General features: G+C 40.2%; 1 protein-coding gene across 3 annotated transcripts in view; it reads left to right on the top strand.

Annotated features, from left to right (window-relative positions):
- The window catches only part of runx3 (RUNX family transcription factor 3), a 173,892-nt gene that overhangs the window by 100,400 nt on the left and 58,619 nt on the right, over positions 1-14,873 (top strand). For all 3 annotated transcript variants that reach the window (XM_055656322.1, XM_055656319.1, XM_055656320.1), the window contains 3 exons: positions 1,785-2,038; positions 3,617-3,773; positions 9,922-10,026. In XM_055656322.1, coding sequence (XP_055512297.1) covers positions 1,785-2,038; positions 3,617-3,773; positions 9,922-10,026 — 516 coding nt within the window. The remainder of the gene's footprint in view (positions 1-1,784; positions 2,039-3,616; positions 3,774-9,921; positions 10,027-14,873) is intronic.

Here is a 14,873-nt window from a genome sequence, read left to right as displayed (position 1 = left end):
TTGAAGTTCCACCCAGAATCATGTTCGCTTATTCAGATGAAAAACACTAAGCTGCACACAGAATGTATCCAAGCGCGTGCAGGTTAACATTTATCATCTGGTGTATTTATAGTTGAATGGTATGATGAACTATCACGATAAATATATATGTAAAATGCAAGGTTAATCATAAGCACAAGACTTCTGTCAGTTATAAGATTTATGAACGTGTGTGCATCCTTGCAACATATCCAATTGTCAACGTCCACCAAGATCCACGTATGAAATGATCCCACCTATACGTTGGATGGAAGATAGACACAAAAAGCTGGAGTAACTCCAGACTTTCTGTGTCCATCTTCGGTTTAAACCAGTATCTGTAATTCCTTCTTATATGTTGAATGGCCATGAGCTCCCAGTCTGACCTGACCTTCAGGTTAGACACTAAATGCTGGTGTAACTCAGCGGATCTGGCAGCATCTCCGGAGAAAAGGCATAGGTAAAGACCTTTCCTTCAGTCTGAGAGTCAGGAGAGAGGGAATCCAGGGATAGGGGTTCTTAGTTATTGTGTAAGAAGGAACTGCAGCTGCTGGTTTACACCGAAGATAGACATATAACACTGGAGTAACTCAGCGGGTCAGGCAGCATCTCCCGTTGTTCCCCAAGTTGTCGTGGTCTCATTCAGGCTAGTTGTTTACATTATAGTCGAGAAAAAAAAATCCCACAATAAAGGCTTGTCGAGCTTTAACCTAGGAAAACAACGTTTGTATTTTGCCATGAAGCTATGTCAGCTATGTAAACATATTAATAAAATGCAAAAATGCAGAAGATTCTGAATGGGGTTGGGCTCGGTGGCGGTACGGCCTCCTTCAGGGCCAGGCCCTGCCTTCATTGGCAGCAGGCGTATCGAGTGGGACATCGCAGGACGAGAGTGGCTGCCAGCGAAGTCACTCAGCGGCAGCGCCTCTCAGGTTAGCTGACGGAGACCGTATATTGGCAGCTCACAGCGCACTTCCTTGCTTTAATCACCCAGCAAGCAAACTTTCTGAAAGAGACCCAGGGATTTCAGCAATTTGCCTGGATGTTCCTCTAGCAGACAGCAACCTTTGGGGAGGGGAGAAAAGCAGCAAAAATCCTTTCCTTTCTGTATTTTACTTTGGAAACGCTGCACAACCGCCTGGTTTTTTTTTTTGGGGTGTTGTTGTTGCTGCTGTTAAGTTTGCGCGCGTTTGGAGGTGCCCACCAGATCTGTTTGAGGACAGAGTTTGAAGGAGCAGCAGTGATACCGAAAGTGATCGTCGGCTCTCGGGGTTGGCTCAGTGCGTGGACTTAGATGTGAAGAATTGGCGATGTGCTCGCGGCGACTAACATGAGAGGAAATGGTGCTCGGCCGCTTTGAAGTTGAAGAACTCTTGGCTTGAAGGGTTCTCAGACACTGAAGTCAGTCGGCTGTCGAAAGTCGGCAGCGAACGCGGATATCCACACACTTCCGAGTGATATGTGAGCAGGAGGGATGGACTATTCAGTATCTCAATAACTAGGAAGGAAGCCAGTTGAGGGTATCGGGACTGCAAGGACATTTCGATTGGCGATCTGTGTGCCGAAACATAAAAGTTGTTCGTGGGAGTTGAGTTTGTGTGTGTGGTTTTTTTTAAAGTTTGAGAGAAAAGACTTATTCCAAATTAAGGCTAAGCCCAGGGGTTGTTAAGCCACACATACACCGTTTGAGGCGGTTGCCTGCCCGCCGTTGTGTGAACTCTTCGTTGCTATCCTCTAACCGGGCGTTGTGATGCGTATTCCCGTAGATCCCAGCACTAGCAGGCGCTTCACTCCTCCCTCCACAACGCTGACGTCCAGCTCGGGGAAGATGAGCGAACCGGTGTCACTGACTCAACCCAACCCGCCAGGTCTGTCACGGATCCGGACCGAGTCCCGCACGGTGGTCGATGTTCTGCAGGACCACGCTGGCGAACTAGTCCGAACTGACAGCCCCAACTTCCTCTGCTCGGTCCTTCCTTCACACTGGAGGTGCAACAAGACACTGCCCGTGGCGTTTAAGGTCAGTATTTTTCAAACGTGTGTGTGTTTTTTTTTGTTTTTTTTTTTTTTTAATTTTGGTCAAATTGGGCAAGTTTCTGCCGCACTATCACCACAACCGCAGTATTTATAGATAGGTCAGCGTGAGTGTTTGCAGGAATACAATAATGACAATACCATGATCCACAGATGTCACTTAAAACTCTGCAATAGCGCTAGAAGACATAATCAAATAATTATGTATGTGGCATTTCCATCGTTCCTGCTAATAGAGTTTCAATTAACACATGGTCTTGCAGCGAAAATGAGATTAAAAAAAAACATTGCACAACAATATTCTGTAATAAATAGTCACTGATGCAATAGAAACGTTAATAATTTGACAATCCAATAATATATAATTGAACTACACACACATATAGGTAACACTGGAATATAAAGTGCCTCTGGTCTCTATGGATTGAATATAATTTATACACTGGCACAAGGACGCCACAAACCCTAATGTTTGAGATACTCCTTCAATGTAGAGAAATGTCCCAAAATGCTTATAGGAGGTTAATCAAAGTTTGACTCCCACATATAAAAGGGGGGAAAGTGATGGTGCGGGGTTGTTCATTCAGTTCCAGCGACGCTGCATAGCCTGAACCGAATGCCCACAATCAATATAAAATTGGCGGGCAGGACGCCCACAGCAGAATTTCAGTATTTTAAAGATTTGTTAGATTCCTTAAGATTGAAACACGCGTTACAAATGACAGGACTATTATGCAAGATTAGACACCAAGCAGGACGTCCCATTAAGTATTAGATTCAGAAAGCCACTCTGAGCGACGTTAAACATCATCCCGAAAGCAATATTCAACGCACGATGCGAGAAAGGTTGAAATTTGTCTGTGAACAATTTATCGTCGGTGCAGCCAGTACAGAAAAAAACACACATTCGAATGTTGCTAACATCTTGAAATAACGAAAAAGAGAAAAAAAACATTGCATCATGTGGCGCCTTTATATTGAGGTTTACTTCAAAACGTTGATGTAGAATTGCCAGATCCATGGTGCAAGCAATTGTCCTTTTTGTATTTTGTTCAATCCGTTAAAATGATGAGAGACAATACAGGAGACAAGTTGTTTAAGCAACGCTTTTTGCAAATCTATTCTGGGCTCTTCACTTATGTCGAAAAATGATCATAATGATGGCCTTCCCGCTAAATTCAAGATTAAAATTTCAGGCAATACACTAAAACCATTAATAGTATTCGAGTGGACGGGCAAGGAACTCACGTATTTGAATTTGAAATACTTATAACATTTAAAATCACATAATTGTGTATAGTCCATAATAAATGACACATTGAGCCGTGGATACACCTGGCATAACAAGGCGCAATTCGCCGCAAATACTGTTAGAATTATATTATCTGCGTTGGTTTGTAATTGGTGTGAATTTAATTTCATTGTAACTGTATGGATGTTGAGTGGGGGGGGTGGGGGGGGGGGGGGGGGGGGGGGGGGGGGGGTAGTTTCCGATCTGTTTGGGGTTTGAGTGTGGGTCTCCTTCTTTTCGACGTGCTTCAGCCCCAATGATTCGCTTTTGCAGATCGTGGCTCTTGGAGATGTTCCTGATGGAACCATGGTCACTGTAATGGCTGGGAACGATGAGAATTATTCAGCAGAACTCCGCAACGCCTCGGCGGTCATGAAGAACACTGTGGCCCGATTTAACGACCTCAGATTTGTGGGAAGAAGCGGACGAGGTATTTACACCATCACCACCAAATGCTTTGCGGTTTCTGGGGGTTCGGGGTTACCGTAACCTCTTTTTCCTCAACCCTAGTTGAACACCGCAATAGGGAATTGTATTCAGTCGCTTGTGTTTTCTCATCAATAGCTGGCTATTTTCTTCCTAGTTTAGAAGATTTAAACCCAGGTGGCAATATTTCATAACATCATTTGATTTTAAAACATCTATTCTCTGGTTCGAAGATCTGCCTCGACTGAAGGTTTAGAAAAAATATCTCCTAACCACTAATATTTTAATTCTTCCAATTGTCGTCATTGTTTTAATTTGCTTTCTTGAACAAAACAAGAAAAACAACTTTGACATTAACACATTCACCGTAGAACTGATTAAAGCATCTCATGTTTTCGTCACAATTGATAACCTTTATAATTTCTCCTATTATATATATATTTTTTTAAACAAAATATTCACTACAAACCAACATATCGCATTTGAATTGAAATCGATCGTTATTTGACTGTTTTGTCGATCACTGCGTATTTTCTTGGCGGGTTAAATTGATCAGAAACAGCGAGTCAGTCGGCCTTTGTTGAGCTTGAGCAGCGCCAGGACCACTTGCATTTTTCAACTTAAACCCGACCACTTTTGCCCACTCCCCCGGCAACGTAGTCAGTCGTCTCCTCTTCACCCTCACCTGGGCTACTCGTTTTCTGTCTGCTGAACTGACGGAGAAGATGTCCTTCTTCGATCTTGTATCAACATACGCCGCTGAACCACCCCCCTCGTAATTACAGATAACCCAAAGGTTATTGTGCGTTTAAAGTGCCAAATTGTAGTGAGGGTGTTCAGATGACCATTCAACAACCCGATTTCCGATTTAAACACAAGTCTGTTCAATCCGGGACAGTTTAAAAAAAATGGTTTTATTCAAATATTCTCCATCTCGCTCGATCATCAGTTAAATTAACGGATTGCAACGCGATCTATAAAGTATATCCATATATATATTTATTCAACACAAATATAGAATTTATATATACAACTCATCCTACAAAAATATTAGAGTTGAACCAATTTCAGTGTGACCCAAAATCAATATACAAAGGCCATTAAAAAAAAAGTATGTTTATCTTTAACGATTATCAGACAACACCACAAATTGTTGATTTAAAAAAATAACGTTTCCATTTCTTTTGTTCCCCTTGTTAATCTTTACACTTAAAACAGCCAAACACGTCCAATCACACTTACATATTAGCAGGGCCTCAAGCAGTATCTTTTAACTAATGCACACCGTCACCGCTGGTGCAGAGATACACATGATATGTCGGTCAGACATTACGGATTTACTGCCCTTAACACGCAAAAACGTGAAAAAAAAATGCCTTTAATTGTCTTGACCCTGTTGCCATGCGTATGCATGTGAGGCGATGATTTTCAGCATAAAGCATGTACAAATGCAAGAAGAATTAAGGTTGTTAACAGAAGAAAATTGGCATTGAACTAGAGTCGTAAATATAGTTCAGAAAGTAATTAAGCAGGAAAAGCAATATTTTATTAACTGCAAACCACGTTGGCTGGAGAGGTTAGGAACAATGTGCAACCAATAGTCTTTCATTCTTGCTGGTGAAGATATTTTTATCATACAGTTCTCTGGCAAAAACTGAAGCTGACCTTGCATGTTGCTTTTTAATTACCAGTAATACTTGACAATATTCCTGCTGCACTTCTGCCGTTCATCAGCGTCATTCAAAGAATCACTTTGAAATGTGACCATCGTTTTATTTTCCCATTCACATAATGAGAAACACCTGGTTAAAACGTTATTTTTTTAATAATCGGGGTTTTCATTTTTAACAATTATATTTTAATTCTGGGAACAATTATAGAAAAAGGCAATTAAAAAATAAATTCATTGCATAATATTCTAAATATGAAAAAAATAAGACTATCATTGATCATTAACATTTCTTTAAATTTTCTTGACAAAATATCAAAAAAATAATTTTAACAACCTACCCATCTGCAAGAGATGGCATGAAATAAAACCACGAAGATAATTTTGTTCAAACTATTTGTCACTTTTTGATAAAGGCTGTAATACACCAATGTACGTTAATTGTGGCTGATCACTTTAAACATGTAGTGGAAATAGGGCTTCTTTCACAAAATCTTTAGCCAATTCTGCAAGTCCCACAAATGTGCCCGTAATCTTTTCTTTTAAAAAAAGAACATGATATACCATGGTTTTGCAAACAAGATTTTTTCTAATGAGCTGGTAAGGATCGGCAGGTGTTATTCATCCAATGATTGGGAAACATTATTTTATGCCAAAGGGAATTTTATTTATTTATTTAATTGCCTGTTTGAACAAAATGGGAAACAACTATTAGCTTGGCTTAAAAAGCGCCTTCAGGGAAGACCGTATTATAAACTCATAATCTGCAATTGCTTATCATAAAATTATATACACTAGCAAAGTTTAAATGGATCTGTATATTTTCATCAATTAAAATTATTTGTAACGACTCTTAATTTCTTGGCTTGAGAGTAGGTTTCATTTTGCAAAGTTCAAATTGATTAAACAAGGCTTGCAGATGGAAAACAAAATGAAATATTTGTGCTCTGTTCAGCTCTGACAATGAAAAAGTCTTGCATTTCTTGAAGTTCCGGTTTCTTTTACATTAAATTCTAAATGAAGATGATTTTACACATTATATAAACAATTAAAAATTGCACTCATTTAAAATTAGACTAATAAATTGTGGCCTAACAAATTCCACCCACCCAGTATTATGGCACTGTGGTAAATTTTGGCAGTGTCATTTCTTAGCTCAAGGCTCTGATATTCTTTTATTACTTTAATAAGGCACTGTTTACAGAGGCCTTGCCAGGAGGATCATCCTCTTAGAATACATCTATCTCCCGTTTACACAACACTCCAAGTACCACTACAATCTGATATATTAGCATACACTTTGTAGTGATACCTGAAACTTTACAATCATGACAATGAACAAATGCCTTTGTGGAACCTATCCTATTTTTTTTAGGTAATAACAAAACTCCTCCAAAATGTTTTTTGAATGAATCTTGAGATAATTACTTGCACGCTTTAATGAACCATGTTATGTGGGTTTAGGCTGATGATTATATGTGACATATAATGCACTGTAACAAAAATAAAAGCCAACTCTTACTGAATGTTACCCCTATTTACCACAAGTTAACACAAGCATTGTTGCACAGTTGAGTTCAATACAAGTAAATAAATGGACGAGTGATTATTTCTAGCTGTAACATTGAAAGTGGCAACAGATATATATTATTCTATGAAATCTGCTAATTAACCAAATTTGAACCACATCACAGGGCAGGATTGAGTACGGTGTCACCAACAATAGAATTAAATACCCACAGGAAAATTTAAATTTGACTATTTTAAGAAATGGTTTCTTTAAACATGAAAATGCAAATTCACCCATATTTTACTTATTTTTCACTTGCTACCTGGTGTGCCTATAAAACTGTTCTATTTGTCTAAAGTAGCATATGGTGTGATGCAAAGCATGAGAAAGGACATCTGAATATGGTTAAACAGGAGGCAAGCTGGGCTATGGCCTCACACACTACCGATTACACAAGTGACTAATACTCATGCGATTTTTTTAAATGTATTTAGGAATAGGAATATGAATATTTTACTATCACATGTGACTAGGCACAGTGAAATTATTTGCTTGCATACACAATGTATACATATTTTATATTACCGGCATGAAATTTTACTGAATCAGTATTAAGTTAACTTTGTCCCATTATTTGGTTACTACTTACTGTTCTCATCTGCAGTGACAGCTCAGTGATGAGTCTTTCCAGCATATTGATTATTTAAATTCCAATGTATAATCTTTTGTCATTACGCCTTTAACCCTGTGGGCTTTGTTATAAAAGCTGGGTGAGATTGACGTATGTCTCCTCACCCCCCAAATACCCTGTTTGGAAAAGTTTGCCTGATTTTCTCTTGCTTTGTATCCCAGGGGTTTATGGTATAATGCCATTTTATTCTCCTAACCTATTTGTCAGCTCTCAAAGATCTGCAAAATCTGATCTATAATAATGATCTATTATAATTAATTATTCCCCCAATTGATAATTCCATTCATGTTTTTTGGAGTCAATGTTCAGTAAAGATGAGGTAGAGAGTTAAATAAAAGGAATAGTATTCGAAATATTATTGTGTTTGCAGTGTAATCTTAATTCGTAAGAATATTTAGATTATTCTTTGAGCAAAAATAGTCCACACTCAAAGATCTTCGAACAATATTGTTTGATTAATGTGTACCCCTATAGAAAACTTGTAGAATTCACATCCATCTGCAGTGTATTATACTGCCCTGTTACATTGGTATGAAATCTTTCAAAGATTTTCTTATGAGGTGAGAATGTCACAGGAAAGGTCAGAATATATAGGCAACCCTAATTCCCCTTGAGAAGGTGATGGTGAGCCACCGTGAACCTCTACATTCATCCGGTGAAGGTACACTCTCAGACCTATTGGGTAGGGAGTGGTAGGAGTTTGACCCAGTGAGGATGACAGGTAAGATATATGGGAAAACAAGGAATTACTTCAGGACACCCCTGATCTACAATTAGTTTGATACGTAAGATGTTTCAAACCACAATATAAATTTATGAGTAGGAAGGAACTGCAGGTGCTGGTTTACACCGAAGATAGAAACAAAATGCTGAAGTAACTCAGCAGGTCAAGCAGCATCTCTGGAGAAAAGGAATAGGCGGCGTTTCAGGTCTGAAGAAGGGGTTTGTCACCTATTCTCTTTCTCCAAAGATGCTGCCTGCCCCACTGAGTTACTCCATCATTTTGTGTCTATCTTTAAACTACTTTTATGAGTCTGACTAGAAGATTTACTTTTGTTCCTCTGGTTGCTGGGGACTCCCAGTCATCGATCTTACCTGGGTAATGTAATTAATTTTTATCGCTGGTTTAGATTTAGGTTTATGTTCATTATCGTCACATATACCGAGGTACAGTGAAAAGCTTTGTTTTGCATGCTATACTAACATATCAGACAACGTGCTGCATAAACACAATCCAGTGAAACTGAAGTACATTATTAGACCAAAGGGAAAGATACACAGTGCAGAATATAGCTTTCAGCATTGTAGCACAACAAAATGTGCAGGAAGGAACTGCAGATGCTGGTTTACATGGCAGATAAACACAAAATGCTAGGGTAACTCAGTGGATCAGACAGCATCTCTGGAGTAAAGGAATAGGTGATGTTTTGGCTTGAAACCCTTCAAAGGGTCATCTACCTCTTTTCTCCAGAGATGCTGCCTGACCCGTTGAGTTACTCCAGCATTTTGTGTCTATCTTCATTGTAGTGCAACAGTTCCAGAGACAATGTCCAATGTCCACAATGAGGTAGACATTGTACCCCAGCTTATCGAAGAACTGTTCAGAATCCTTATAAGGCCTAGTCCTTCTTTGGACACCCCCGCTAGTGGAAGCACACATTCAGCTAACGTTGCTCTGTTTGCATCTGTCCTCCCAGTAACAGATTGTGGAGTGGTAGTGATGGCAGGCAAGGGACCAGAGCTCATGTAGCTTCCACCTTATTGATGGGGCAAGAACGACATAGCGGAGAACATGTATTTGATAAAAGTAAGCTCTGTAATTAATCATTTTGTCCAAAACAAAAATTGAGCTGATACAGTTAGTCAGGACACAAGCTAGGACACTGGGGATGCTTTGGAATAAAAAGCTCCAGAGGTCTGTTGCTGATGCCAAGGGAGGAGTTTCGGAAGCAGCTGCTATAAGCCAATTTCAATACTCCTTAACTCAGTGGAGGTATTCCCAGAGAGATAAACCCTGGAGCGCATGCAATCCACCCTTAATGTCGGAGGCTGATAAACACAACAGCAAGGTTTATTTCATAATAAACTCGATTTTTTTTCGCTTTAAAAAAAAACCCAGCAGTACATGGTTAGGTTCTGCAGCATCAAGGAAGTTGTTGCCACTCCTTTCCACCCCCTCCCCACCCCCCCTCCTAGTCCTTTTCCTTCCCAGTCTGCAATGTTTGACAAGTCTGGCAGAAACATGGTAAAATAAACAATATTTTCTATTTCTTCCCTTGTAGGTAAAAGCTTCACACTGACAATCACTGTATTCACCAGCCCTCCTCAAGTTGCCACCTACCACAGAGCCATTAAAGTCACAGTGGACGGACCCAGAGAGCCACGCAGTAAGTCAAAACTCATATTATAAATATCAAACACAGAATACATTCATTCAGCATTAATTATCATCTGAGATTGGTGCTTTAATCAGTGGCAATTACTTCTCATGAATAGGTTTATTCACTGCTTTCAACGTAATTGCGGAGTTGTGCAGTACAGTGATATCGATTAGTATATGCTTGCACTGAAAAGTTAAATACATGGTGAAAAGATATCATGGAGGGTATTCATGTATGATTAACAAACATTCCAAAGCAGTATTAATTGATTGCAGTATTTAACGGTCTGTTCTCCAGAGTAGAGGATTCTAAAACTAAAGGGGAAGCTTAAGGTGAGAGGGAAGAGATTTAAGGGCCTGTCCCACTATACAAGTTTACCCAAGAGCTCTCCCAAGTTTAAAAAAATAATCAAACTGGTGGTAAGTATGTAGAATGTACCAAGCGGGTACGTCGGAGCTCGGGACGTCGCTTAGTGGCTCGTAACGCTAACGGCAGGTCCCTAGGAAACGCGGTAAGCTCGAGAAGTTTTTTGAAAAATGTCCACGAGAGCCCCGAGTAGCTACGAGCGGCTATTACCGTAATCCTCCGAGTTCGAATCAGGGGAAACTCCGGAGAACTCTTGAATTACCTTGTACAGTGGGACAGGCCCTTTAAGAGCAATCTTAGGGGCCACTCAGAGGCACCTTAGGGGCAACTTTTTCTGGAACATGCTGCCAGGGGAAGTTAAAGAAATGGATACAATTACAACTTACATGAGACATTTAGACAGATATATGGAGAGAAAGGGTTTAGAGGGATAGGAGCAGGCAAATGAGACTAGCGTTAAATACCAGCTTGGTCAGCATGGACAAGTTGGGCTGAAGGGCTTGTTTCCCTGCTGCAAAAATTAACTCATAAATGGCAAACAGGATAAAATTGCAACAGATGACGTGTTATTGAATAAATTGAAAAAATATTATTTATGAAAGATATGAACCTGTAAATATTTAATAGCTAAAGGAGACTTCCATCTGGAAAAACAATACACCAACCAACGTGCTGCACAATTTGTAGTCTTGGCCATGTTGCTTTGAAGAGATCCTAATGTTACTGAAATCAGAGCATGTGAGACATGGAATGCACCACACCACTAGTATTCACACTCCAAATATTCAGATCCTTTAGCTGAGTAATTTACTTACTATCAATAAGTAATTAGAAGCAAATGAAATGGAAGGTTTTATTTTGCTTTAGCCAGCTTGTATCTCTGCAAACTATACTCTTGGAAATGCCATGCACTATGCTTATACCGTGAGGTCAGGGTTTAGAAGTTCATGTGCATTTCAGGCTTGGTTTCTGTTCCAAGGATGGGATAGAAACAGGTTTTAAATCACACTGCAGATATGGTAAACCACAGAAATGTTCCACAGCTTCTGTAAGGATATGAACTGTAGAAACATGTCGTTTGTTTGCTAACTGGGCTGTACGCTTCTTTTTATTGATAGTTCCTAATAATCAAAGAACCAGGAAGGGACTACTTTGAAGTATTATTAGAAACCAAAGGGGGAGTGTAACCTCCCCTGGATGTAGTTTAGTTTAGTTTAGAGATAAAGTACGGAAACAGGCCCTTCGGCCCTCCAAGTCCACACCAACCAACGATCCCCACACATTACCACATACAAGGGACAATGTACAATTATACCAAGCCAATTAACCTACAAACCTGTACATCTTTGGCGTGTATGAGGAAAACAAAGATCTTAGAGAAAACCCACGCAGGTCAAAACTCCGTAGAGACAGCACCCGTAGTTGGGATTGAACCCGGGTTTCCGGCATTGCATGCGCTGTAAGGCAGCAACTCTACCATTCCGCCACCGTGCCACCCGTGGAAGAGATAGATCTAGGGGTTTTAGATCACTTTTGAAGTAACATCTTGTTTTGAAGATAACAAATAAATGTGTGACCGTTCCACATGGAGTGATGTGCAACAGAAATTAGTAGCAAACATTTGGCAATTGTCACATTTTATGTTGTCAGCTATGCACAGGCAAATTTTTTAAATCAAATTAGAATAAGTAAAATAAAACTCCAAAGAAATGTGCATGGCCCAAACTTTAGCTGCATCGATCGTTCATGAGAGAAACTTGTAAAGAATGAGAAAAATGTTCCATTCATAATTTTTAAAAATCAAACCTGAACAAAATGTATCCGTATGAAGAAGGGTCCCGACTTGAAATGTCGCCCATCCTTTTCCTCCAGAGATGTTGCCTGACCCGCTGAGTTACACCAGCATTCTGTGTCTTATCTTCTGAACAAAAAATAAGTTGGCAAGGAATAGGATGAAAGCTTAGGAAATGTACATCCCCGTATCAACAGAGAGGAGGTTCTGAAGAAGATTGGTCTTCGTGAGTCCTACCATCATGTGAGATTTACGAAGAGGTTTGTTTTACTGTGCTAAACAATGATAGGAGCTGACAACCACTGATGGGAATTTATCTTTAGTTTATTCCCTTCACTTGTGATGGCAGTGCATAACCTGGAATGTTTACTGCAGGTTCACTCACTGAGATGTGAAGCCTTGACTTAAGGCATCTGATTTAACCCAAGTGAGTTATTCCTTGGCCTGCCAAGCAATAACTCACTTGACTTAAGGCATCTGATTTAACCCAAGTGAGTTATTGCTTGGCAGGCCAAGGAAAATAGCACTCAATCCCTGAAGAATTGAAATTTCCTCTGTTATATTGTGGAATGTTAGAGAAATACTGAGCGATTTGTTAGGTTGTGCAGGCAGAACAATGCTTTTCCACATATGATCCTACATAAATGACATTGTAACTATTGGGCAGGTGTTCATTCCTGTCTAATTGCCACATAAGATCAACTCTGCAATTAGCATTAATTATTTAACCCAGGGTTCCCTATGAATGGGTATATTCAAATAGCAAGATCCCCTCTGCGTGACTTAAGTTCCAGCCATGGAAAGGGAACATGAGAAAACTATCAGACCGTCAGATGTGTATTCGGTGTCCAATGTGAGGATAAGTAAGTTTCATGCTAGGCCAGGCTACAACTGTGAACAGTACTTTTTAATGATCACCAGATTAAAAAAATATATCATTGCTTTATAAGATGAAAGGACATTTGGGCAGTTGGGAGCTATAGGATGTGTTTGAATCAGTGTTATGAAATAATATTCAATATGAAACATTAAATCACGCAGAAACTGACCCTTCCGCCCAACTCAACCCAAAGTCAACACCAACCAAGGTGCCTTCCTGAGTGCCCCACGTTAGCCCTATCGATATAAACCTTTCCTATCCATGTACCTGGCCAAATGTTTTTCTAATATATCGTAATTGTACATCTCCACCACTTTGTTTGGCAGCTCGTTACAAAGACCCATGATCCTCTTTGTCGAAAGAATTGCCCATCAGGCTTCCTTTAAATATTTCTATCTCTATAGAAGGCCATAGGCTTCTACTAGACTGCTATAGCGGGAGCCTATGGCCTCTACTTTATACCCCTAGTCCAGTTTTGGATTCCCCACCGCTGGGAAAAAGACTGTGACTGTCCACCTTATCTAGGTCTCTGAAGAAACAAGGAGTTGCAGATGCTGTTTTGCACAAAAGGACACAAAGTGCTGGAGTAAATCAGCGGGTCAGGCAGCATCTCTGGAAAACGTAGATAGGTGACGTTTCTTCAGAATGACCCGAAACGTCATCTCTATGTTCTCCAGAGAAGCTGCCAGACCTGCTGAGTTACTCTGACACTTTGTGTTCTTTTATCTATGTTTTTCATGATTTTAGAAACCTCTCAGGCCCCTTTGCTCCGTGGAAAACAGTCCCAGACTAATGAGTCTCCTTATAACTCAGGCCCTTCTGACCCAGCAACATCCTTCTGAATCTTTTCTTGCTTCATACAACAACCCGAAACAAGGCAGAAATACTCTTTAATTTTCCATTATAAACGCATTAACTCTTAATCTGACGTTTCAGAGTACATTAATTATAGATTTTGATAAAGTGCAGTTATTATGTCAAAAGGTCTGTCTATTTACTTTTAATTGAGAAACCTCAGGTGAAAGTCCAAGGCTTATAGCTCAGACCTCAAAGAGTAGGGAAGAAGATGAGAAGTATTGATTCAGTGACACTAAGATTGTGTTTTAAATGCCTGCAGATTGTTAATGTGAGGAATGATGAAGAAGGTAAGACATTTTGCACTTGTGGCTTTAAGATTTGAGTCAAATAGAGACTGTTGAATCCAGTCTAGGCAGATATCGTTAGGCTACCTGGGACTAGGAATGCTCCAAAAAATACTGAGGACAGTCCCGGCTACAGTTGCTACACCATCTTGCCCATGGCCTGTTGCAGGGCCACCACTGACCTTTAGGCGATTTCAGTAGGGAGACTGAAGCCCTATTAACATCATGCCAGCATTGCTAGTACAGGGTGCTCCTAAAGGTGTGTGTTTCATTTCGTTTAGTTTAGTTTAGCGATACGCCACGGAAACAGGCATTTCGGCCCACCAAGTCCGTGCCGACACTCTCCTACACACACTAGGGTCAATTAACCTACAAACCTGCACGCATTTGGTTTGTGAAGGAAACTGGAGCACCCTAGAAAACCCACGCATGTCACGGAGAGAACGTACAAACGCCGTACAGACAGCACCCGTAGTCAGGATCGAACCCAAGTCTCAGGCACTGTAAGACAGTAGCTCTACCGCTGCGCCACCATGCCGCCCTGCATGTTATGCAGGTCTAACCCAGTTTCATCTGCGTTCTGCAAAGTTGCAGGAACTGAGCAGGTAAGATGCTTGGTTGTTTTGTGGGATCTACAGGAGAAGTAATGTGAGCTTTCCCGGCCGCTCCAAAG

The sequence above is a fragment of the Leucoraja erinacea genome, chromosome 26 (genome assembly GCF_028641065.1).
Source record: "Leucoraja erinacea ecotype New England chromosome 26, Leri_hhj_1, whole genome shotgun sequence".
NCBI classification, from domain to species: domain Eukaryota; kingdom Metazoa; phylum Chordata; class Chondrichthyes; order Rajiformes; family Rajidae; genus Leucoraja; species Leucoraja erinaceus.
Note: the sequence above shows the minus strand (reverse complement) of the source record. Positions and strands in the feature narration are given on the sequence as shown.